Source organism: Lemur catta, chromosome 19, assembly GCF_020740605.2.
Source record: "Lemur catta isolate mLemCat1 chromosome 19, mLemCat1.pri, whole genome shotgun sequence".
In the NCBI taxonomy this organism is placed as follows: Eukaryota; Metazoa; Chordata; class Mammalia; order Primates; family Lemuridae; genus Lemur; species Lemur catta.
Window position 1 is genome coordinate 21,369,802 of NC_059146.1, and position 22,734 is coordinate 21,392,535.

The following is a 22,734-nucleotide window of genomic DNA, read 5'->3' on the forward strand; positions in this document are numbered from 1 at the left end:
TGTATGCCATCTGTTTCCATGCAGGACTCCGATAAAATCATCTAGTCCAGTTCAGGACCGGTCACTGTAGTTATAGGAGGTGGTAGAACAGTGTTTAAGAGAGAGTTTTCCTTCCCATTTTCTATTATTATGAACTCTTTGCTTGATAACAACGTATCATTTTGATAACTACCCATCATTTTCTTAGTGCTAGCATAGTAGATCTTCTTCCATTCTTTTACTTTTTTTTTTTAATTAAACTTTTGTTCTAGAAGAGTTTTAGATTTACGAAAAAAGTTGCAAAGGTAATACACAGTCTGGCCTACTTCGTGCCCAATTTCCTCTAATATTATCATCTCACATTACCATAGTTTATTTGTCAAAACTAAGAAACTGACATTGGCGCATTAGTATTAACTCAACCCCAGACTTTATTTGGATTTCACTACTTTTTCCACTAATGTTCTCATTATGCACCAGAGTCCAAGCCAGGGCATCACACTGCATTTAGCTTCCTTTTACTCGTTGTATTTAAGATGGATTTCTTGTAGAGAACATATAATTGGATCTTGCTTTTTTACCCAAGCAAACAATCTCTGCCTTTTAAAAGAAGTGTTTTTAACTGTACTTTTATTTTTTATGTCTTTTTCTTATTATTTTAGCATTCTGTATGCTGACACAGAGGTAAAAGAAAATGGCTGAAACTTAAATGCGAAAACTCTTTACAATTAAATACCCAATTTTATACATTTATCTTACACGTCAGTGAAAAATCACCAACTCTTATGAAAACAGAACAAATTATATCATGAAAGAATCAAAAAATAGAAAAAATTATTAGGAAATATATCTAACTATAAAAAATATATCTCTTGGTGTCTTCACATCCTTGTCTTCTGTGTGCTTACATACAACACATTGTTTCCTCGGATAAATGCCTTCCATACTTATTCTTCTGTCTGCCCAAGAGCTATGTTCATTCATGTAGCCATTCAGGCAAGCCGGCACCCCTCCTAATCCACTCCAGAACTTAATTTTACCACAACTGGCCATCTGATGATTTGCTCTAAGAAGTCACTAGGGGCTTGCTTCTGAAGATTCATTTTAAGGATCTTGGGAGGCAGGCAACCTGAGTTCTAATCCTAGCTCTGCTGTTTAACCGGCTAACCAGCTGTTTGACTTGGAAAACTCATCATTTACCTTCTCAGGGCCCCAGCTTCCTCCTCTTGCAGCCAGAATCCAGAGCTCTCACTCCAGGAGCCCAGTTGCAACAAAAACTGAAACTGTAACTACTTTTAATGTGATTATTGATACAGTTACTTTTAAACCTATCATCTTGCTATTTGGTTTCTTTTTTTTTTTTTTTTTTGAGACAGAGTCTCGCTTTGTTGCCCGGGCTAGAGTGAGTGCCATGGTGTCAGCCTAGCTCACAGCAACCTCAAACTCCTGGGCTTAAGCGATCCTTCTGCCTCAGCCTCCCGAGTAGCTGGGACTACAGGCATGCGCCACCATGCCCGGCTAATTTTTTCTATATATATTTTTAGTTGGCCAGATATTTTAGTAGAGACGGGGGGGGGGGTCTCGCTCTTGCTCAGGCTGGTCTCGACCTCCTGACCTCGAGCGATCCACCCGCCTCGGCCTCCCAGAGTGCTAGGATTACAGGCATGAGCCACGGTGTCCAGTCGCTATTTGGTTTCTATTTGTCCCATCTTTCTTTGTTCCTCTTCTCCTCTTTTCTGCCTTCCTTTGGTTTGAGCATTTTTTAAAAATAGATTTTATTTTTTAGAGAAATTTTAGGTTTGCAGCAAAAATTACAAAAGTACAGAGTTCCCTTATAGCGCATCCCCACACACCACAGCTTTCCCCACTATCAACACCCACACCTGGCCGGGCGCGGTGGCTCACGCCTGTAATCCTAGCACTTTGGGGGGCCGAGGCGGGTGGATCGTTTGAGCTCAGGAGTTCATAGACCAGCCTGAGCAAGAGCGAGACCCCGTCTCTACTAAAATAGAAAGAAATTATATGGACAACTATAAATATATATAGAAAAAATTAGCCGGGCATGGTGGCGCATGCCTGTAGTCCCAGCTGCTTGGGAGGCTGAGGCAGGAGGATCGCTTGAGCCCAGGAGTTTGAGGTTGCTGTGAGCTAGGCTGACGCCACAGCACTCTAGCCTGGGCAACAGAGTGAGACTCTGTCTCAAACAAAACAAAACAAAACAAAACACCCACACCAGAGTGGTACATTTGATTCAATTGGAGGACCTGCATGGACACATCACTGTCATCCAAGCCCATAAGTTTACATCAGGGCTTACTCTTACTGTTGTAGACACTGTGCGTTTTGACAAATGTGTATGTAGTGACAAGTGTTCAACATAATAGTGTCATATACAGTAGTTTCACTGCCCTAAAAATCTGCAGTGTTCCCCACCTATTCTTTTTTTTTTCCCTGCCCCCAACACCTGGCGGCCACTGATCTTTTTACTGTCTCTGTAGTTTTGCCTTTTTTAGAACATAGTTGGAATCATACAGTATGTGGCCTTTACAGATTGGCTTCTTTCACTTAGTAATATGCATTTAAGTTTCCTCCATGTATTTTCATGGCTTGATGTTCCTTTATTTATAGCACTGAGTTTCTTGGATCTGCGAGTTTATAGTTTTCATGAAATGTGGAAAATTTGGGGTCATTGTTTCTACAAATGCTTTTTCTGTTCCTTATTTTCTCTGTCCTTAGGATCCTCCAGTTACACATATATTATGATGCCTGAAGTTGTCCCACAGCTCGCCAATACCCTTTTCATTTTTTAGAAATTACTCTTTCTTTTTTTTCTGTGTTTCATATGAATGATTTTTGTTGCTGTGACTTGAAGTTCATGAATCTTTTTTTCTTCAATGTCTAACCTGCTGTAGGTTCCATATAAGTGCATTCTTCATTTCAGACACTGAATTTTCTATCTCTCAAAGTCTGATTTGGGTCTTTTTATATCTTCCATGTCTGTAAGTAACTTTTTGAACATATGGAGTATACTATAACAACCATTTTAATGTTCTTGCCTACTAATTTCAACTTCTGGGTCAATTTCAATTGAATGAATTTAATCCTCATTATGTGTTATATTGTTTCTTTGCATATTTGGTAATTTTTTTTTTAATAGGATGCTAGACTTTGTCAAGACCCAGACCTTGTTGGGTCCTGGTTATTTTTGTATGCCTATAAATATTCTTGAGCTTTGTTTGGGGATGCAGTTACTTGGAAGCAGCTTGATCCTTTTAGGTTTTGCTTTTGAAATTTCTCAGGGGGAGCCAGAGCAGTGTTTATTCTAGGACTAGGTATTCCCCACAACTGATGTAAGACCCTTCTAAGTACTCTACCCAATGCTCCTTCAATTATGAGGTTTTTCTGGTTCAGCTGGTGGGAACAGGCACTTTGTCAAGCCCTATGTGAGCACCAGGTGCTCAGGTACTGTTCCCTCTAATCTTCCCAGGTAGTTCTTTCCCTGGTATCTTAGTCCATTTGGGCTGCTGTAGCTGAATACCATGGATTGGGGGACTCATAAATAACAAACATTTATTTTTCACAATTATGGAAGCTAGGAAGTTCAAGATCAAGATGCTGATAGATTCGGTGTCTAGTGAAGACCCACCTTCTATCTGTGTCCTCACATAGTGGAAAGGGGCAAATGAGCTTCCTGGGGTCTCTTATAAGGGCACTGATCCGATTCGTGAGGGTTCCGCCGTCACGACCCCATCACCTCCCAAAGGCCTCACTTCCAAATATCATCACATTCGGGGTTAGGATTTCAATATATGAATTTAGAGGGCGACATATACCTGCAGTCTATGGCACCTGGGCCTTGGGTAATGTCCTCACCCGCATGAGCTAATCCACTCTCAACACTCAAGGGAGGGCCCTCTGTGGATCTCCAGAGTTCTGTCTCTTGCAGCTCTCTCCTCTCCAGTACTCTACCCTTTGGATTTCAGCTTATTTGGCCTCCCCAGACTCTCAGCTCAGGGGGTCCTCTTGGCTCTGTCTCAGTCCCCCTTCCCTGTCCCCTAGCCTGGAAACTCACCACAGGAAGCTGTGGCAACTTTAGAGCTCACCTTGACGTTTTCCATTTCTCAAGGATCACTTTACTATCCAGAGTCTTGAACACCATTGTTTTATATATTTGGTCTGGTTTTTATGGTTGTTTCAGTAAGGAGAACAAATCCGGTTCCTGTTACTCCATCTTTGTCAGAAGTGGAAGTCCCCATAGCAAAATTTTTTTTTAAGTAAAAAATAGTTTTTTCTTTTGTAAAGATTAGGCAAAATGTCTTTTTTTTTTCTTTTTTTTTAGTTAAATCTTCCTGATTAAAGATCCCCACCAGGCTCATGGGCATGGGAAATCAAGTGGCCTAGATCTCAGGGTGCTTCACAGATACCCAACACATCAGCAGATGCCTCTGCTTCTGGAAATGGACCCAGAGGCGCTAGAGGGCAGTGTTTGAGAGCAAAGAAGCTGGAATAGCCCCAGGGCTTCCCCAGGTTCAGGCAGCTCATGTGAACGTGAGAAAGTGAGTCAACGCAGGCATGTGGCTCTGGAGCCCTCAGTGGAAACTGTAGTGGATTTCTGTTCCCCGGCCTCAGGCCCGTACATCAAAGGCCTCTGCTGAACGTTTGTTGCAGTGTGCAAGATAGGAATGATTAACGAGCATGGAGCAAGGGCAGTCCTGTGCTGGACACCCGGCATCTGGCACTGTGCATCAATGAACTCTGACCCGTGGCCCCCGGGGCCAGATGTGTTTTGGGATTCAGGATTTTTCAGCGTTTCAAAAGGCAATATGGTCTCTATTCCACATAGCACACAACACCCTCAATACCCAGCACAGCCCTTTGAAGTAACCCTGTTATATTTCTGCAGGGAAATATGTGAACATTCACACCAAGCTGGGTAAATAAAGTCCATGAGTAATCTCACGCTAAGCGGGTCAGGATTTCCCGCCCAGTGAGTTACAGGAAGGCTTGGATCTTCAGAGCTCTTTGAATTTTGGATTTACAATAACCATTTAATACAACCGAGATCTAACAGGTCAAGTGACTTTTCCACATCCATCAGGGCATGAGAAGCAGGACCACAATGGGGGCCCAGGGGTGCAAAGCCAGGCCCATAACTGTGTGACCACCTCTGTGTTTCTCCACTGTGCCGCTGCTGTCTGCCTCACTCAGTTCCAGTATCTCCTCTGCCAGGTTTTCCCTAAAATCCCAGACTCAGCCAAGAGCTGCTATCTTCCAGAAAGCCCTGCCGTGCAGTGATTTATTGGGCTTCTCTTTTTTTTGGACTTTTGTTTTGATCAGATTTAGCCCGTCAGTACTATTGTGGTAGCAAACAGCTCTAAATATAAATCCTTAGATGCCTGTAGTTCTCTTTCTATAAACTGATTCCCGAAAGCAGGATTGTCAGTTTGATGGGCATATACAGTTTTTATTTGATCTCATATGAGCAGATTATTTTTTTCAAGGGATGGTGGCAATTCCCAGCCTCAGAAGCAGTGTGCTTGAGTACCTGTCCCTCCAAATCCTTGCCAGCATGGGTGACACTGCTCTTTAATGTTATGATAACTAGGCAGTGAAAAAAAGTTCCTGTTGTCTCTAATTGCATTTCCTAATTATTAGAGCTTGAATGTCTTTCTTGTCTGTTTAGCGGTGTGAGGAATTCCATTTCACTGAATGTTCATCTCGGTTGCTTATTTTTATTTATTTTTTTTGTTGCTTATTTTTAAATTGAGTTGTCTTTTTCTTAGTTTATGGAAGGTTTTATAGATTATATTTATGTATTAAGATTAATATATTTGTTTGCCGTATTTGTTAAAAGAACAACACATACACATTGTCCCCAAGGCTATCAATTCGCCATTTGACTTTACAGTATTTTTTTTCACTCCACAATTTGTCAAGTAAATTATCTTTTCCTTTCTGGCTTTATGATCTCTTCTTAAAGTCACCACCTCCCCGCCCCCCGATATACAACGTAGAAGTATGCTCCTAATCTCTCTTGAAATACTTCTGTCCCTTTACTTGTATATATTTAGATTTTTTACCCAACTTATCCATGGAAGATTTTGGCCAGATGGAGAGCCAATATGTCAGCGCTGCTGCTAAACCAGTCCTTTTCACACTGGCTTGAAATCTGTCTTGTTTCATATATATTTATATATATATATATACACACACACACACACACACACACACACACACACACACACACTTAGATCTATTTCTAGGCCATCTATTCTGTGCCAGATATATCTGTGTATTCCTATGTTAGGACATGTGTCTTACTTTTAGAATCAAGGAAGAAAAATTCTTTTTTTCCTAAAGAACAATTTCTTTGGAACCCCTGCCGAGCCTGGGCAGGAGCGGAACCACGGGGCAGCCTGGAGGCCTGGTAAGAGAGGCCCCAACCAAGAGGCTGGAAGCGGGAGGGGAGGAATAAGGAGGACCCAGCTGCTTGTAAAATAAAGTCTTCCCTTTTATTTTAAATCAACCCTTTTCCAAGTTAGTGCCACAAGTTGAGATCAGGGGCCCGGAGCCCACTGGGACGCGGCAGGGGCAACAGGGGGGACTCATGTCCCCCACCCCCAGCTCAGTCCCTTCAAGTATGGGACTGGCAGTCAGAGAACGGGTGTGGGGCTGTCCGTCTGCCCCCTCCCCTGCCAGCCTCGGTCCCTCCAGGTCTGCCCACTCAGCTATTCCCAGGGCTAAGGACAGAGACGGGGGGGCCCAGGGGCCAGGACAGGGAGGTGGTCCTGGGCAGGGTGTCCGTGGCCAGGAGTGTTAGTGGTCAGAGCCCAGTCAGGCTGGGTTAGTGGGGTCTTCTCCGGCAGCCAGGGAAGGAACTGCGGAGAGAGGCAGAGACAGGACACTGATGCAGGCTGGAGGGCCACCAGGGTGCGGCACACCTAGCTTGCAGCCCGGAGTGCCTCGGGGTGTGGGAGAGGAGGGCAGAGGCCGGGCTGCGGAACTGGGGGTGTCGCTCTGGAAGCTGACCGAAGAAGGGAGGCAGGCTCCAGTCTGGCAGGGAGGAGAGGCTCAGATAGACGACTGCCACTGCACGAAGCGCTTGGATTCCTGCCAGGAAGATTCCAGTGAGAGGAGGGGATAGAATGGGAATCTGCTTTGTACTGTGGGTCCCCAGCCCCCCCTCTCATACTCAGGGGTCCTGTCCCCAGCCCCTCCTCCCTCAGATCCAGGGGTCCAGTACCTGAGGGTTGAAAGGGTCGTCATCGTCTGTGTCATCGTAGTCATCACTGGGGTGCGCGCGATGCGGGGAGTGGCAGAGAGGCAGGATGGGGGACCCATCAGGAGGCTACACCCCCCCCCACAACTGTGGTCCCCAGGTGCTGCCCTCCTTTCCCCTCCCCCAGGACCCTGCCCTTTCTCCCCTCCTGACCTGGGCGGGAAGAGGGCCCAGGCACGGGGCAGGCTGCAGAGGGCAGTGGCCAGGGCCCCTGCAGACAGCAGGGAGAAGAGCAGCAGGAAGAGCAAGCCTTCCAGGGCATCTTCGCACAGGCCCCGCAGGGCTGCACCATAGTCCTGGGGGCGGAGGGCATTGTCAGGCAGTGCCCCCTCCTGCCCAGCGCACACACACACACACTCTCTGCACACATGAGTTGGACTGTCCACCTGGCTCCCAACCTTTCTGTGCCCTGGTTTCCTCCCCTGTCAAAGGGCTGTTCTGAGCATAGAATGCAGTCATCAGTGTAACAGGCCTGGCACCCGGAAAGCACCCAGTCACCAGGCCAGCTCTGCCTTGTTCTAGTGCAGGGTTTCCCAACCTAGGCACTACTGACATTTCAAGCCAGACAGTTCTCTGCTGCTGCGAGGAGCCTGTGCATTGTAGGGTGTTGAGCAGAATCGCTGTGCTCCACCCACTAGGTGTCAGGAGCACCCCTTCCTGCAGTTGTGACAACCAACAACATCTCCAACTTTGCCCCAAGTGTCCCTCGGGGCAAAATCGTTGGCTTAGGAGGACACTTGGAATAACACTTAGAAGAACCACGACTGAGAATGACAGCTGGCACATGGTACACGCTCAACCAGCGCTAGCACTGACTACTATCTTCCCCGGGAAATTAGTATAACTACCTGTACTGAATGCCCGCGGGCACACACGGCCCTAATTCATTCAGCAGGGGTCCACTGAGAGTCTGCCGCCCACCAGGCATTGCCCGTCTCCAGCATGGGAAACTTTAGTAAACAGGACCAGGAAAGGTCGTTCCAGAGGGTGATGGGCTGATGAGACAGAAGGGGCTGGAGGCAGTGCAGGGCAGAGACACGGGGCCGGTGGGCCTGCTGCAGGGACGGGGCCAGCAGGGAGGAGCCAGGCCCTGGGCCAGTGCAGAGGTCATGCGGAAGAGCCTGGGACAGCCAGAGACAGCCGGGGCCCGGGCTGACCACACGGGGCCTTGTAGGTCAGGGCGAGGAGCCGGGGTTTTAATCTGTGTGCTGGGGGAATCACTGGAGGGTTTTAAGCAAAGGAAGAACTTGATCGGATTATGTCTTAAAAGGATCACCTGGTTGTTGGCTGCTGAGTGGAGGACAGACGGGGTGGGGGAGAGGGGACAGGGAAGAGGCTCCTGTGGCACTGGGTGGGTGGTGAGGACCAAAGGGACCAGGGCAGCAGTGGTGGCGGTTTGAGCAGTGCTTGGAGTCCAGATAGGTTTCAGAGGAAAGGCCCACAGAACTCGCGGTCGGAATGGTTGTGGGAGGTAAGGACAGGGAGCAAAAGGACATTCCTGAGGGTCTGCCCGGAGCACCTGGGTGAGGTGGGGGTGCCTGTTACTGAGCCAGTGAGGCCTGGAGGGAGGGGTCTGTCAGGGCTATGGGGAGTTCTGGTTGGAAAGTGTCAGGCACGTGCACAATGTCCTTCATCCCCACCACAGCCCTGCAAAGCAGAGACCAAACCCCATCACACTGCTGCCTTTTGCAGCAGTGGGATGACGTTGAAGCCCAGAGAGGGCCAGCCACTTGCCCAGAGTCACACAGCCTGGAAGTTGATTCTATCAGGTTCCAGTGCCCACCCTTCTTTTTCCTCATCCCTGAAGTCCCTTGTCCCTGATTTTAATGTGGGGACCGTGAGGTCCAGACAGGAAACAGAAGCCCAGGGTACATGGTGCATCAGTCAGTGGAGGGTAGAGACTCTGATCCGTCCGTCCCACACCCCCTCCCTTCACACAGGAGTCTGGGGCCCAGTCTCTGCTGGACCCTAGACAAGTGTCTGGGCCCCTGGTTACCCTTGTACAAAAGAGCAGGGTAGCCCGGGCCTCCCAGCCTTTCTCAGCTCACACATGCAGCAGTTCTGAGTATTGATTCAGCGCTGGCTGCCCAACCCCTGTTCAAATGTCAGTTTCAGAAGCCTGGGGGCAATGACAGCCTCTGGAGGGATCAGAGAGGGACCAGGAAAAGTTCAAATCCATGCTCTGGCGTGGATGGCTCCCTCTGGGGTAGGGTTGCCACATCAAACACAGCACTCCCAGGTAAATTCAAACATCAGACACCCAACACATCATTTTTTAGTATAAGTATCTCCCAACATTGCACAGGATGTACATATAGTAAAGCATTATTTGCTGTATGGTGAATCTGAGAACCCTATTCTAGAGTCCCCGAGGGGACAGGCTGGAAGGTGGGCAAGCATCCTCCTCCAGGAGACAGCACGAGGCCTGAGCTGAAGCAGGGGCCTTGGGGGTGGTTGGACAAAGACATTGCAGAAGCAGAAGGGACAAGACTGAGCAACTGCCTGGCTGTGGGGGCTGGGGGAGGGGCACAGCGACCCTCCAAAAGGCCCCTGTCCCCTCCATGTGCACAGGCTGGCTGTGTGACCTTGGGAAAGTCGCTCAACTCCTTGCACCTCATCTTCCAAGCCTGTTAAATGGGATACTAATAGTAGTTTCTTCTTCATAGCATTATTATGAGGAGTTAGTGAGTTACTACTTGTAAAATACAACAGCCAGGCACGTGGCAAAGCCTACACTATGTACATGCCAGGTGTTAGGGTGGGAAGACTGGCCAGGGAAAGGCATGGTCAGGTCTGCGTTTTAGGACAACTCCCACTGTTTCAGAGGGGGATTTTCTTTTCAGCCCTCACAACCATCCAGTAAAGAAGGTATCATCCTTCCTCACTGTACCTGTAGGAAAACCAAGACTCAGTGACGCTCACCTGCCTGTGGCCACATGGCCCGCAGTGGAGCCCAGACTGGAATGAGTCTGCAGAACACCAGACACGCTTCCTCTTGGGTGCCCTGCCTACCCCTGCCTGTCTGGTATGTTAACAGCACATGTCACATGAGAACTCACAGGTACTCATCCTTATAATCCCAGTTTTATAAGGGAGGGAACTGAGGTTCAGAGAAGTCAAGTGACTTGGACTAGAGCTAGGGCTGGAAGCCAGGCAGTCTTGCTCCAGAACTCGCTAAACTTCCCAGCCTCTAGGAGGAAGGGAGGGAGGAGGAGGAGGAGGGAGAGAGGAGAAGGGAGGAGGAAGGAAAGGGTGGGAGGAGCAGACAGGGCAGGAGGGGTGGGGACCCTACGGATAGAGGGGTGAGGCAGTGGGGGGAGAAGGAGGGAGGAAAGGAAGGAATATAGATGACACATGACAGAGAGAGAGCTGATAGGTAATAGGTAGAGAACAGATATATGATAGATAAATAATATTGGTCCATCTATAGAAATTCCCAGGGGCAATGGGAGGGGTCCAAGGACAGGAAGGAGGTGGTTCTGTGGGTCCAGACAGAGGCTCTTCTTGGGGGTAGAAATTGGGGAGGAGACGGGGTTTACCTTGTGCAAGCCGCGACAGTGCAGCAGTGCCACCAACTGGTGGAAGTTTCCTTCTGTCACATTCAGCGTCTCCTCCAAGGACAACAGAGGCTTCTGCGGGTGGGGGGTCGGGGGGTAGCCGGGGAGGGGGGGGGCGGGTAGTTATCCCTCCAATCCATCAGGCCCCCCCCACGGCCCGGGCTCCGCCCCGCTCTGCAGGCCCCGCCCACACCCCCTAGCCCGTCACCTGCTGGGGGTCCCGCCCCGCCGTCCCATCCCTTGGAGCGGTGTGCAGGGAGCGCCCATCGCACCGACCTGCGCTGAAGGGAATTGAGGGACAGCTTCTCGCTCCAGGCCCTGCAGCTGGGAGTGGATGTTGGCCAGAGCTCGCTGGGACAGAGTCAGTCTCTGCGGAAGACAGGGAGGGAGAGGAACCTAGCAGTGGACGCCCCCGGCCCGCCCTCCTCTTCTCTCCCGGAGACAGGACTCTGGGCCCTGGCACCTTCATCCTCCCTGGAACCCAGGAGTCCCAGGCCCGCCCCACCCTCCTCCCCTGAGAGCCCAGGTTCCTGGGTGCCCTCTCGCCCGTTTCCTTTGCCCGCTGCCCTAACCTGTTGAAAGGGGTTGGAGACCGCCTGGTTGCAGAGAAAATAATAGCTCAGGATGTCTGAAGTGGGAGGAAGAGAGGGAAGGAGTCCATGAGCCTGGGCCCCCAGGGACCTCCCGGGCTCAGGAGCCCTCCCTGGAGCCCCACAGCCTGCCATTCAGAGACCCACCCACCCTCACCCCAGCAGCCCCTCATCCTCTGCTGCTCCAGCCACAGCCAGGGGACACGATGGTCGCCACACTCTTCCTGGGAAATGCTGACTTATTGTGCTCCTGCATTTTCCCCAAGAGGCCGGTCAGTCCTCCCATCCCTGAGGCCCAGGCCCACCACCCCTCCTGACCCTCTCTCTCCGGCTGACTATGGCACCTGGCACTCCTTCCAGCCCGCAGGGAGAGGCGCTGGGAGCTCCTTTCCAGAGTTCTGGGTCTTGCCTGGTTGAGGGTGCTTGATCCCCCCAACTCCCCAGGCAGGCCTGAGGAAACCAGGTCCACCACCAGGTCAATGAGAATCACCTGAGCTGAGCCCCGTCTCCTCTTGGGTCAGGTTTAGGATGTAGATGTCCGGATTGGAGCAGAAGTCACTGAGGCCCTGAGGGAGGCAGAGAGAAGGGCTCAGACTTGAAACTGCCCCGATTCCACGCGTCCACAGCACCCAGTGCCTGGCTCCCCAGTCCCTTTCCCTTCAGACCCAGGGATCCAGGCCCCCAGCCCTTCCTCCCTTAGAGCCCAAGTATCTAGGTCACAAACCTTCGTCCCCTCGGGACCCAGGAGACAGCCCTAAACCTCAGAAATGTGATTATGTCCCCCCAATTCCTCCCTCTCAGGACTAAGGCAGTGGACTCCACCCCACCCCACGATCCATGACCTCTAGTGGCCCCAGCACTCACCACGGCGGTGGCTGCCTCCAGGCCCATGGAGCCCCAGCTCAGGATGAGAACCAGGAGACTCATCACCGTCATCCTGTAGTGGGTGGGGGCGGGGGGACTGGGCTCCGGGTTCTTAATCTCTCCACCTTGCCTCTGCCCTTCCCACACCCTAAACCCCGGCACAGCCCCACCCTCATCCTCTGCCCACCTCTGGAGGCTGGAGGATCAGAATTAGGCACAGAGAAGTTGGGGGTGGGGTGGGCTGGTGTTTGCTGACGTCGACCTGAACATCTGGCCCCTGCCCAGAGGTGTGGGGGCAGGGGGGTGAGAAGAGCCCTGGGCTGGCAGGTCTGCAGCCTGGATCCCAGGTCCTCTCTGCCCTGCCTTGCTCTGGGATGCGGGAGGGCGACTGCCCACCTCTGGGCTCACTGTCCTGGGGCCCAGCACCTCCCCAACATGCTCCCAGGTGCACCCGCAGCCTGGTCAGCCTCCGGCTCTGCCTGGCCTCCTCCGGACTTCTCCCAGGGTAGGGCGGGGTCAGCACTGGTGGGGTGGTCAGCAAGCAAGAGGGGCCTCCAGTCCCAGCCCTGATCTGCTGTGGCCATGCTCGCCTGCCTGCAAGCCTCAGAGGGGGCCTGGACAGGGTGGCCAGATCTCTCACCCCAGGGGGAGTGTGGGCACAAATGCAGCCCCCTCCCCGGAGGCAGAAGAGGACACACGGGCAGGCTCTTCCAGTGGGATAGGCTGGCCCAGTTTGAATCCCAGCTCTGGCATTTCCTAGCTGTGTGGCCCTGGGAAAGTGGCCCAACCTCTCTGAGCTTCAGTCTCCCCCTCTGTTAAGCAAGGAGGGTGGGCCTGCGGGTTCCATGGACTGCCCAGAAGAGTGTCTGGCACATAGAGTGAGTTGTTAAATAAGAATGTGGATCCTGCGGCTCTGCAGTGCCACTTAAGGGCCATGCAGGCTTGGACTTTTTGCCTCTGCCTCAGGTCCCTCACCTGCCCGATGGGAGCCTAACCGTACCTCCTCCACGGGATTGCTGTGGCAAGTGAAGGAGTCAGAGTGCACGGCCCTCAATAGATGTCAGTGATCATCCTCCTCTTTATTGCAAGCATGGTCATTATTCTTTCCACGATTTCAGCACGCTTCATACTGCAAGGACTGCCTGTTTTGGGGTCTTCCTCCCTGCCTCTCTGCATGCCCCGCCCTTAGCATGGTGCCTAGCCCAGCCCAGGAAGGACCATGAGCCCTTGTGTAAGAGAGTTGTGAGACTGAGCGAGGTCCTGTCCACCAGGGAAAATGCCAGGCACAGCACTGGGACGTCGGTCTAGCAAGGGGTCCCTCCTACCGTCCGGACTCACACAATCACCAGCCATTTGCTCTGCTTCGCCAGGCCCAGGAGGGTGAAGAGGCAGACGAGCAGCTCCAGGAGCAGCAGGAGGACGTAGGCCAGCCACCTGGGAGGGGACAGGGTAGGGCTGATGCAGCAAACCCAGCCTCCAGGCATCCAGACTGAGCAGCACCCCATGTTCACCCCCAGCTCAGCCTGTTGAGAGTCTCTGGGCCACAGCCCAGCTCACCTGTGACATGGATGTGTTAGGACACGGGACACTGGAGTGGTTATAGGTCCTGAGCACCTGGGACTGAGCCCTGGCCGGACCACACACAAGCTCTTTGAGCATGGACGTGTGGCTTGGCCTCTCTGTGTCCCAACCCCTCACCCGCTACCCTGCCCTGCAGAGTGGAGACATTCACTCCATGTGCACATTCACAAAAGGGTCTCACCGCCCACCCACGGGCATGGTGTCTGGAGGCAAAGTCTGCCTGGGTCTCAACCCCAGCCCCTCCACTTAACCAGTTAAGTGACTCTGTCCCAGTAACCATAACCTTCGGTGCCTCAGTTTCCCCACCTGTAACGTGGGGAGCGCATTACAGCACTGACTTCCAAACGTTGTTGCGTGTTGAATGAGTGAACACAGGTAAAGGGCTTAGAAGAGTGCCAAGCACACGGGCACACTTAAATATTAGCCTGACCATTAGGAAGGAAAGTTAGATGTACTTTAAAAATTAGCAATTAAATAATAGTAATTCACCATGATTACCGAGGAGAATGCAGGCGAGGCCACAGAACAGTGCCTGACACATAGTAAGTGCTCACTTAACAGCATCTTTCTCTGCAGTCCCCACATAGCTGTGGGCTTCACTCCCACAACCCTGGTCCCTGACCGCTCCCCTCCCCAGGGAAGGTGCCCCCTCCTGCTGCCTGTGAACAGCTGCAGCAAGATTCTCCCTTGGGGGGCCCCTGATTTGCTTGTTGAGGGACTCCCAAGTGCTGGGCACTTTCGCATTGGTGCACCCAGAGGATATTTCCTGGCACCTGCTCCCCCGCCAACTCCTGTTTAATGTTCTCGGAAGCTCTCCCGGCCCACCGCCTTGCAGAGGACTTGCTTTACTCCTGCGTTTGTTTCCTACTGGTCCTTCCACTGGGGGCGCATCCGCTGGGACAGGGATTTCAGCCTCTTGCCCATGGCTCTGCCCCTATTCCTGGCACGTCTGCCCGTTGCAAACACCTCTACAATGCCCACTGTGTGCTGGTCGCCATTCTAAGCACTCGACAGATACGACAGATACTGATTTATCTGGTCCTCAACGATCCATTGAGGGGAGGGCTACCACGACACCCATTTTACAGGCAAGCAAACAGAGGCAGGGAGATGGAAAGTGACTGTGTAAGGCCACACGGTTAGCAAGTGGCAGTCTGGCTTTAGAGCCCAGGTTTCTAGCCACGTGGGCACACTGCTTCTCTAACCAGAAGGTGCCAAGTAAATATTCGCTGAACAAATACGCGTGTCACACAGGTGAACGAGTGAGTTGCCAGGTGAGTCCAGGAGTGCCTGAGTCCAAGTGTGACTTGCTGAATGGGTGAGTTAGAGAATGAATGAGTGTATGAATAATTGAGTGAAGTTACAATCGCAGGGGCAAGTACACGGGTGTGAGGATGGGCACCAGGTCACTCCATCTGTCCCTCCACGGCGGGGTTTAGCAATGTTGTCGTCCTAGCTGACATTGGGGCTGGGCCACTCTGTCCTGTGCATTGTAGGACATTGAGCAGCGTCCCTGGGCTTCACCCACTAGATGCCAGTAACCTCACCTACTTCCCCAGCTGTGACAACCAAAATTGCTCCCGACATTGCCAACCGTCCCTCCGGGAACCCAGTCTGAGAACTGCTGCAGCACAGGGCGGAAAAGCAGCCTCTCACCTGTACTCCTCCACGAAGGACACATCTTCGGCCACCTGCAGAGGGCTCAGGGGCACACCCTGCCAGAAGGCCAGCCCCTGCAGCTGCTGGGCCACAGCCTCTGTCTGCCGCCGAGCGGCCCGGGCAGCAGCCACCAGCTCCGTGCGCTGCTCGAGCACCTCCTCCAGGGTGGTCAGCTCTGTCCTCACTGCCTCGCCCAGCGTCTCCACCGTCTCCAGCACCTGGGGGCAGGGCAGGGTCTGAGGTCTGGGAGGACGTCCTGGGGGAAAGCCCATGGTTAAGGGATAGGGGCTTAGGGGTGAAGTCACAGTGCACAATAGTGGGTCTGAGGCTGAGGTCTGAGGGCGTCTGAAGACGGAAGGAGGGGAGGGGTCTGGGAGGGGGCTCAGAGGTCCAGTTTGTAGAGTTCTGTGCCCTCTATCAGAAGCTCTGGGTGGTGGGTGGCTTGATCCTGGTGTAGAGGTTCCCGCCCCGGGACTGGGATTAAGTCAGGAGTCTTAGATCTGAAGTTTGCGTCTGCCCCCCAGAGTCTCCAGTCTGGGTCCTGGGTCTCAGGGCTGAGGTCCCTGACCTTTCATGTGGGGCAAAGATCAGGTCTGGGGCCCTGGGTCTGACCGGAGGACAGGGGCCGGGGTCCCTGGTGTTTGGTCTCTGTCTGGTTTGGGCTCCCAGTTGAAGTCCAGGGCTGGGCCTGGGCGTGAGTCTGGGGTTTGGGTTTGGGCATTAAGTTCCATGTCTGGCTCAAGGTTCTGAGGGTCCCACGTGTGAGGCCCTCAATTTGCAGGCAGGGTTGGGGGCTGGGCATGTAGTCTGAGGTTGGCAGCTCTCAGTATGAAGTTCTGAATGTGGGGTCCTAAGTTTCAAGCCTGGGGTTTTGGCTCTGAGCTTCGATCCCTTTGTCCCCAGGGTGTAGGGCTCCAAGGTCCCCGTGTGGGGAGCCAGTCAGGGTGTGGGTCTGGGGTCCGGTGGCCGCTGGCCCCCTCACCAGGTGATCAATGGCGCTGAGCGTGTGGTTGGCGTGCAGCAGGGCTGAGCTGAGCTGGGACACCCCATCACTGGTCTCGCTGTTACCATAGAAACCGATGCCAATGCCAGCGCTGAGGGGAGGAGGAGGGAGGGGAAATCTCAACCAGTCCTGGGACCCTGGGGGCCACTGTCCCCCCAACCCTGCCCTGCCCCCTCCGCCCCACCTCCTCATCCACCCATCCCATCTGCAGCCCCTACTCCCTTGGTCTAGCCCGCCGCCGTGGGAAAAGAACGACTTCAGCCTGGCCCCCATCGGTTGCCAAGGTAACGGGAAGGCCTCACTCCCCCAGCCAGGGACGTCATTGTGATGCTAATGGTGGGTGGAGTGGCAGAGGGGAGGGAGCCCCAGATTTAACTCGCACCGCCCTGGAACAGAACCCCAGCCACGCCTAGCCCAGGATGGGAAGTTGTCCTCTGCCTGCCCCAAATCCATCCCCTCCATCCTTTGCCAAGTATCCAGCATTCTCAGCACCTGTCCTAGGAGTCCTTAGGGCCATCAAAAAGGCTCCCTCCAGGGCCCAGGCATTCCCCGCCCCACCTCTGGGGGCTCCTAGGAGTGCAGGGCCCCCCAGCCGCCACCATCTCCTGGGGGTCACCGAGCCTGGAGCTCTCAGCCTTTTCCCACCCACCGCAGGACCCAAGGGTCTGGCCAGCTGGGAGGGGATCAAGGGAATACGCAAGGGAGGGCTGGAGGATGGGCCAGAAGCCGGCCCCCTCCCCGCTCCCACCCCAGCCCTTCCAGCACACAGAGCTCCATTGTGGGGCCTGAATGCGGGGCCCCATTCCCCTCCCCACCACCGCGTCCCACAGTGGAGAGGGCGCACCCTCACAGTTCCCAGCCCCGCTATGCGGGCCTCCACCCCCAGCCCTGGGATCAGACGCCCAGTGCCCCCACCCCAGTGCCCCCCGCCCCATTGTTCAGAGTCTCACAAAGCTCCTCTTGTTTCCAGGCTGAGGGGGCTGGGCCGTGTCTCTCCCCCACTGGGCCTTTGTCCACCTTCCCTGTCCAACCCCACTCTGGAGAGCCTGAGGAGGAAGTGTCTTGGATATAGGGCACCCCCCCCACGTATGACCCTCACACACACACACACACACACACACACACACACACACACTGCTTCTCCCTGCAGTGAGCCCGGCATGGGGTGAGGGCTTCAGGCCACTCCCCCAGCTGGCTGTAGGAGACACCCACACAGGTCCCCCACCTGCCAGCTGTGGGTCCAGGGCAGGTCTCTGGCTCTGTGGGATCCTCAGTCCCCTAATCTGTGGACTAGGACAGCTGTCCATGACCTGGGGGTGCTGCCCTGCCAGGGAGGGGGGGGGCTGTGCTCAGAACTGGTTCCTGGTAAATGGTGTGTTTGCATTAGAAGCCCCCTGAGCTCCTACCAACATGGGCCTGAATCTCCCCTCTGCCTCTGAAGCCACACAGCCCCGAAAAGTTGCCCTCCATCCCCTCCCGGAGCCTTCCTCTTTCAACACCGGGCATGACAACCCTGAATCCAGCGGTGTTATTGTGAGAAGGAGTTGGAGCAGCTCTGGTTTGGGTGTGGAGCAGGTGCTCTTGAATTGTATCTGTCTACTGTCCACAACCCTGGTTCGAATGTGAGCTGCGTGAGGAGCTCCTTGTCTGGCTTGTTCAGTATCTGGCGTTTAGCAGACACTCAATAAGGAGTTGTTAAATGAATGAGTAAATGACATCACTAGTTAACATTTACTGAGTACAACTGTGAGACACACACACACTGTGCTGCCTCACATTTAGTCTTACCGTGACTAAGAGGTGGTGGTACTGTAATGCCCACTTTACAGGTGTGAAAACTGAGGCCCAGAGAGATTCTAGCACTCCCTTGGGTTGTATAGCTGTTCATTAGGAGAGCCACCAAAACCAAACAGTCTGACCACCACCAAGCTTTAACCCCTACCCCTTCCCGCCAGGCTGGCTGCCCTTGGGAAAGTCACTTCCTGCCTGGAACCTCAGTTTCTCCATCCATCAAATGGGAACAATTCTCTCTGCCATGAGGCAGCAGTAGGATTGTAAAATGGCAGGGGGAAGTGTCCTTCCTGTCTTCTTCTCCCACGTGCCAGGACACCACCAGGAAGGCTGACAGAGAGCTTGGGGAGCCCCATCCCCACTGCCCACCCACCCTGGGGCCCCATTACCAGCCGACGAGAAGGGCAGCAATGCAGCTCCAGGTGACACAGCCTCCCCCAGGCGGGGGGCTCTTGGCCCCGGGGGGCTCTGGGGGCCGGCAGCAGCAGAAGCGGATGAGGTAGACAGCGATGAAAATGAGGCTCAGGCCTAAGCCCAGGCCCGCCAAGGCCGCCACCAGCAACAAGGCCTGGGGAAGGGGTGACAGCAGGCCTCAGAGGGCATCAGCACATTCCAGACTCAGAGCTCCCTTCCTGTGTGGGTCTGGGACCAGGATGTCAGAGTGGGGATGGGACACACCCCTGGCCAGGTCTGAGGGAAGACTGAGTCCCCAGCCCCTCCCTAGCTGGCCCCTGGGGCTCTGGGATTTAGGGACAGGTCCCTGCGAGGAGTTTCCAACTGGGGATCCCCAGCCTTGGGTTCCGGTTCTGTTCTGCTCCCCAATGGCTGTGTGACCTTTAGCAGGGCCTCCCCCTCTCTGAGCCTTGGTTTCCTCCTCACTGCAACTGGCAGTCTGAATGGAGCATCTCCCCAAACCCTGCTGAGGCTCTCCCACAACTGTGTGGGATCAGGGGACGGGCGAGGGCGCCTGTTCCTGGTGCCGTGTGCCAGGTTGCGGGGCGTGCTGCCTCCTTCCTCCTCCCTGCTAGTCCTCCCAGCTCACCACACGCTCTCCCCCCTGCCCCTGAGCTCCACACCCCACTGCAGCGTGAGCCTGGCACCCAGGGGTGGGTGGGGGGCTGTGTGGCAGCGCGCACGCACGTGTATGTATGCGTGTGGGCATGTGTGCGTGCATGCACACACGCGGGCAAGACTCAGAATGGGGTGGGGCGGGTAGAGGGAGGCACAGGCAGAAAGACACAGCCAAGAAAGGAGAAATAAAGACCAGAAACAGACAGAGGGGTGCAGTGATAAGACACAAAAAGACAGAGACCAAAAGAGATGGAGATAACAGAGTCAGAGAGAAAGAGAGATCAAAGAAAGAGTCAGTATAGAAGGCTGGAGAGGCAGGAGTGACAGTGACAGACGAGGACAGGGATGAGGACACAGCCAAAGCCTGTGAGGACAGAGGCAGGCAGAGAAAACGTGTCTGTAGTTGGGAAAGCCTCGCAGAGTAACAGGGCTCTCCATGTGGCAGGATTTTACAGCAGACCTATGCAGTCCTGTCTGCCCAGAAGCCCAGAGCGGGACAGGGGTTTGCCTTGAGCCACACAGCAGGTGGGGACAACATCAGGATCAGAACCACAGCTCTGGGCACACCAAAGCTGTTTCTCCTAAACCACAGTGTTTCTGCCTTTGTCCTAGCAGTGGAGTGTGTCACAAGTGTGTGCAGGTTTTGTGTCTCTGGTGTGAGACTGGATGTTCTATCTTGGACTGAATTTGTGTGTCGTGAGATGAGGATACCCCTAAGTGTGTGTGAGTGTGAGTGTGAGTGTGAGTGTGTGAGTGAATGTGTGCGAGCACGTGACAGTATGATACGTATATATGTGAGTTGTGAGTATACGTGTGGGTGAGTGTGTGTGAATGAGTGTTAGGGTCAATCTGTGTGCATGTATGAGAGTGCATGAGTGTGTGAGCATAAGTGTGTGGGTATGTGTGGGTGTGTGCATGTGTGTGTTGAGTGTGAGTCAGTATATGTGTGCGTGTGTGCATGTGTGGGCACGTATATGTGGGTGAGTGTGCATATATGAGTGAGTGTGTGTGAATTTGTGTGTTGAGTGGGCCAGTGTAAGTGTGCATGTGTGAGTGTGGGGGCATGTATGTGTGTGAGTGTGCATATGTGAGTGTGTGAGCATATGTGTGTGTGCATATGTGTGAGAATGTGTGAGCCCGTGTTGAGTGAGTCAGTATAAGCATGCATGTGTGAGTGTGTGAGTGTGAGTGTGTATACGGGAATAAGTGGGTATAGTGTGTGTGTGTGTGAGTGAGTGTGCATATGAGCGAGTATGAGTGTGTGTATGTGGCTGTGTGAGTGTGTCCTTGCAGGTCCATGTCCCAGGGTCCCTGGCTGTGTCTCCAGCTGTGCCCACGGGGCCCATCTTCGGGGATGGGAATGTCCTGCTGGGGTCTGTGTGCGTGACCCGCACTGTGACCCTGACTGCCACCAGCCGGCCAAGCGGAGCTCTCGGTGACTCCGAGACCCCGCGTGCGGCTTAGGGAGGGCTCCGTGGCCCTGAGCAGGCCTGAGTCTTGGCGAGGCCGGGAGTCGGTGGGACAGCGTTGGAGGTTGTGATTGTGTAACCCGGAGGCTGTGGGCGAGGGGACGGCGATCCCCGTTTGGCGGTGAGAGGGGGCGGCGTGGAGTAGGCGGGGAAGAGCAGCTCGCGGCTGTGCCAGCCATGACCCAAATAGCTCAGAATGCAGCACACATCCCCCTCCCCGCTTTGCTGGGACCCCCCCACTCCTTCTAAGCTCTCCAATCCCCAGCCCCGGTTCCCGGGAGCAACCCAGGACAGATCCGAGGGGCTCAGACCTTGCAGGCAGGGCCCAGGACCCCTGCTGGGGCCCGGGCAGGACTCCCAGCCCCTCCACCCAGTCCCCAGCTCAGCCAAGCCTTTCTCCTCATTAATCTCAAAGTCAAGGACTCGAATTAAACTGGGTCAGGGGACAGTTCTCTCGGCCCATTGGAGCTGCCCCAAGCTGGGCTCTTTCCCTAGGGACCCTGGCTTCTGTGAGGTTCCCGCACTGGCCCCACCCTCCGGGACCCACGTCTGTCATTCCCAGCGGCTCCCCAAGCCCAGCCTGCGCTTCGCCCCCCACCCCTCCGGCGCCCTGACGGCCCTCTGTCCTGGGACACGCCGGACGCTTCCTCTTCCAGCACCACCAAGTCTTCCCAGCCTGGCCCTAACCCCCTTCCCCATTTCAGGCTCTCGGTCCCACCCAGAACCCCAGCTTTTCCTCTCCACCATTACCAGGTCCGCTCTCCCCGGGTCCCACCTTAACTGGGGCATGTTTTCCAGCTCTTATTCTCTGGGGGGCGGATCATCCTTTAGGACACGGAGAGTGGACCTACCCTCCCAATGACCCTGGAGGCTGGCTTGCCAGGCAGACCTCAGAGACCCGAGAATCCAGGGGACCCCAGTCTCCTCCTCTTCTGGCACTCAGGGGTCCAGGGCCCTAACCCGTCCTCATTTAAGGAGCTGGGGCTCTGGACCCCAGCGCCCGTCCCAGGGGAGCCTCCAGGTGTGGGTGCCCTAGGCTCCTCCTCCCTCTGATACCCCAAAGTCCGGGCCCGGCCCCCAGCCCCGGAGAACACAGGAATCTGTGATCGAGCCCCCTCCTCCCTGGGGACCCAGAAGCTCCGGCCCCCAGCCCTGGCCCCCAGGACCGGGCGCCCGTTCCCACCTGCTGGTATTCCTGCTCTCGGGGCGCGAAACCGCTAGGCACCGGGCGGAGCTGGAAGTCGGCGCGGGGCAGCTGGTGGAGCAGATGCACCCAAGCTGAGGGCCGGTAGCCCGGGGGCGCCCCCATGGCCCCCGGGGGAGGGGGCAGCGGGGCGGACGCCGGGGCTGCGGGAGCCTCCGGAGTCGAGCGGGGCGCGGGCGGAGCGGGGTCTGGCGGGGCTCAGGGGAGCGGGAGCGGGGGGAGGGAGGGGGTGGGAGGCGGAGATTGGGGGAGGCGCGGCGGGCCAGGGGGGAACGGTGCTGCCCCTGGCGGCTGCAGGGGGGACTGCGGGCGCCCGCCGCGGGTCCCCGCGCTCCGCCCCTCCGTGGAGTCTCCCACCTGCTGCCCGCCCAGGTACCGCGCTGCTGGCTGTACCGCGACTTGAAAATAGCCTTCCTTGTCCATATAAGGCCCCTCATGCTGCTATATCACCCTAAAACATAATGACATAATGATCCCTTTATGTGGCACCTTCGTGTCCGTGTAAGTAAAGGTCGCTAGAATTCGCACAGCGTATTACAAATGACGGCCAGTTGCAGGAATAAAAATCCCTCATTTCTGTGTGCAAAAGTACTCTCACCTGTAAAAGACGCCTTTATTGGGGTAAAATTCCCCTCCCACTTTTCCCCCTAGCCTATGTAAGGACATAGCGTCAAAACGCAAACCTTC

At 54.4% G+C, this 22,734-nt stretch overlaps 1 protein-coding gene and 1 pseudogene across 2 annotated transcripts; both read right to left on the reverse strand.

The window, feature by feature from the left end:
* Positions 1 to 860: 860 nt before the first annotated feature.
* LOC123624682 lies at positions 861 to 1,082 on the reverse strand (annotated as a pseudogene).
* A 5,390-nt stretch (positions 1,083 to 6,472) lies between these two features.
* Positions 6,473 to 22,261, reverse strand: TTYH1 (tweety family member 1). 2 transcript variants are annotated; one of them, XM_045532759.1, is made up of 13 exons: positions 22,027 to 22,261; positions 18,693 to 18,871; positions 16,492 to 16,603; positions 15,507 to 15,727; positions 13,608 to 13,703; positions 12,270 to 12,342; positions 11,896 to 11,971; positions 11,388 to 11,443; positions 11,092 to 11,184; positions 10,798 to 10,890; positions 7,412 to 7,554; positions 7,009 to 7,089; positions 6,473 to 6,857 (listed from the first exon to the last, which is right to left on the reverse strand). In XM_045532759.1, exons 1-13 carry the CDS (start codon positions 22,150 to 22,152, stop codon positions 6,824 to 6,826), a joined length of 1,383 nt encoding a protein of 460 aa, XP_045388715.1. In that variant the 5' UTR covers positions 22,153 to 22,261; the 3' UTR covers positions 6,473 to 6,823. The 2 variants fall into 2 exon arrangements, with proteins under 2 accessions (XP_045388715.1, XP_045388713.1); XM_045532757.1 differs by adding an exon at positions 7,223 to 7,268 and having other exon boundaries at positions 6,478 to 7,089.
* Positions 22,262 to 22,734: the final 473 nt, after the last annotated feature.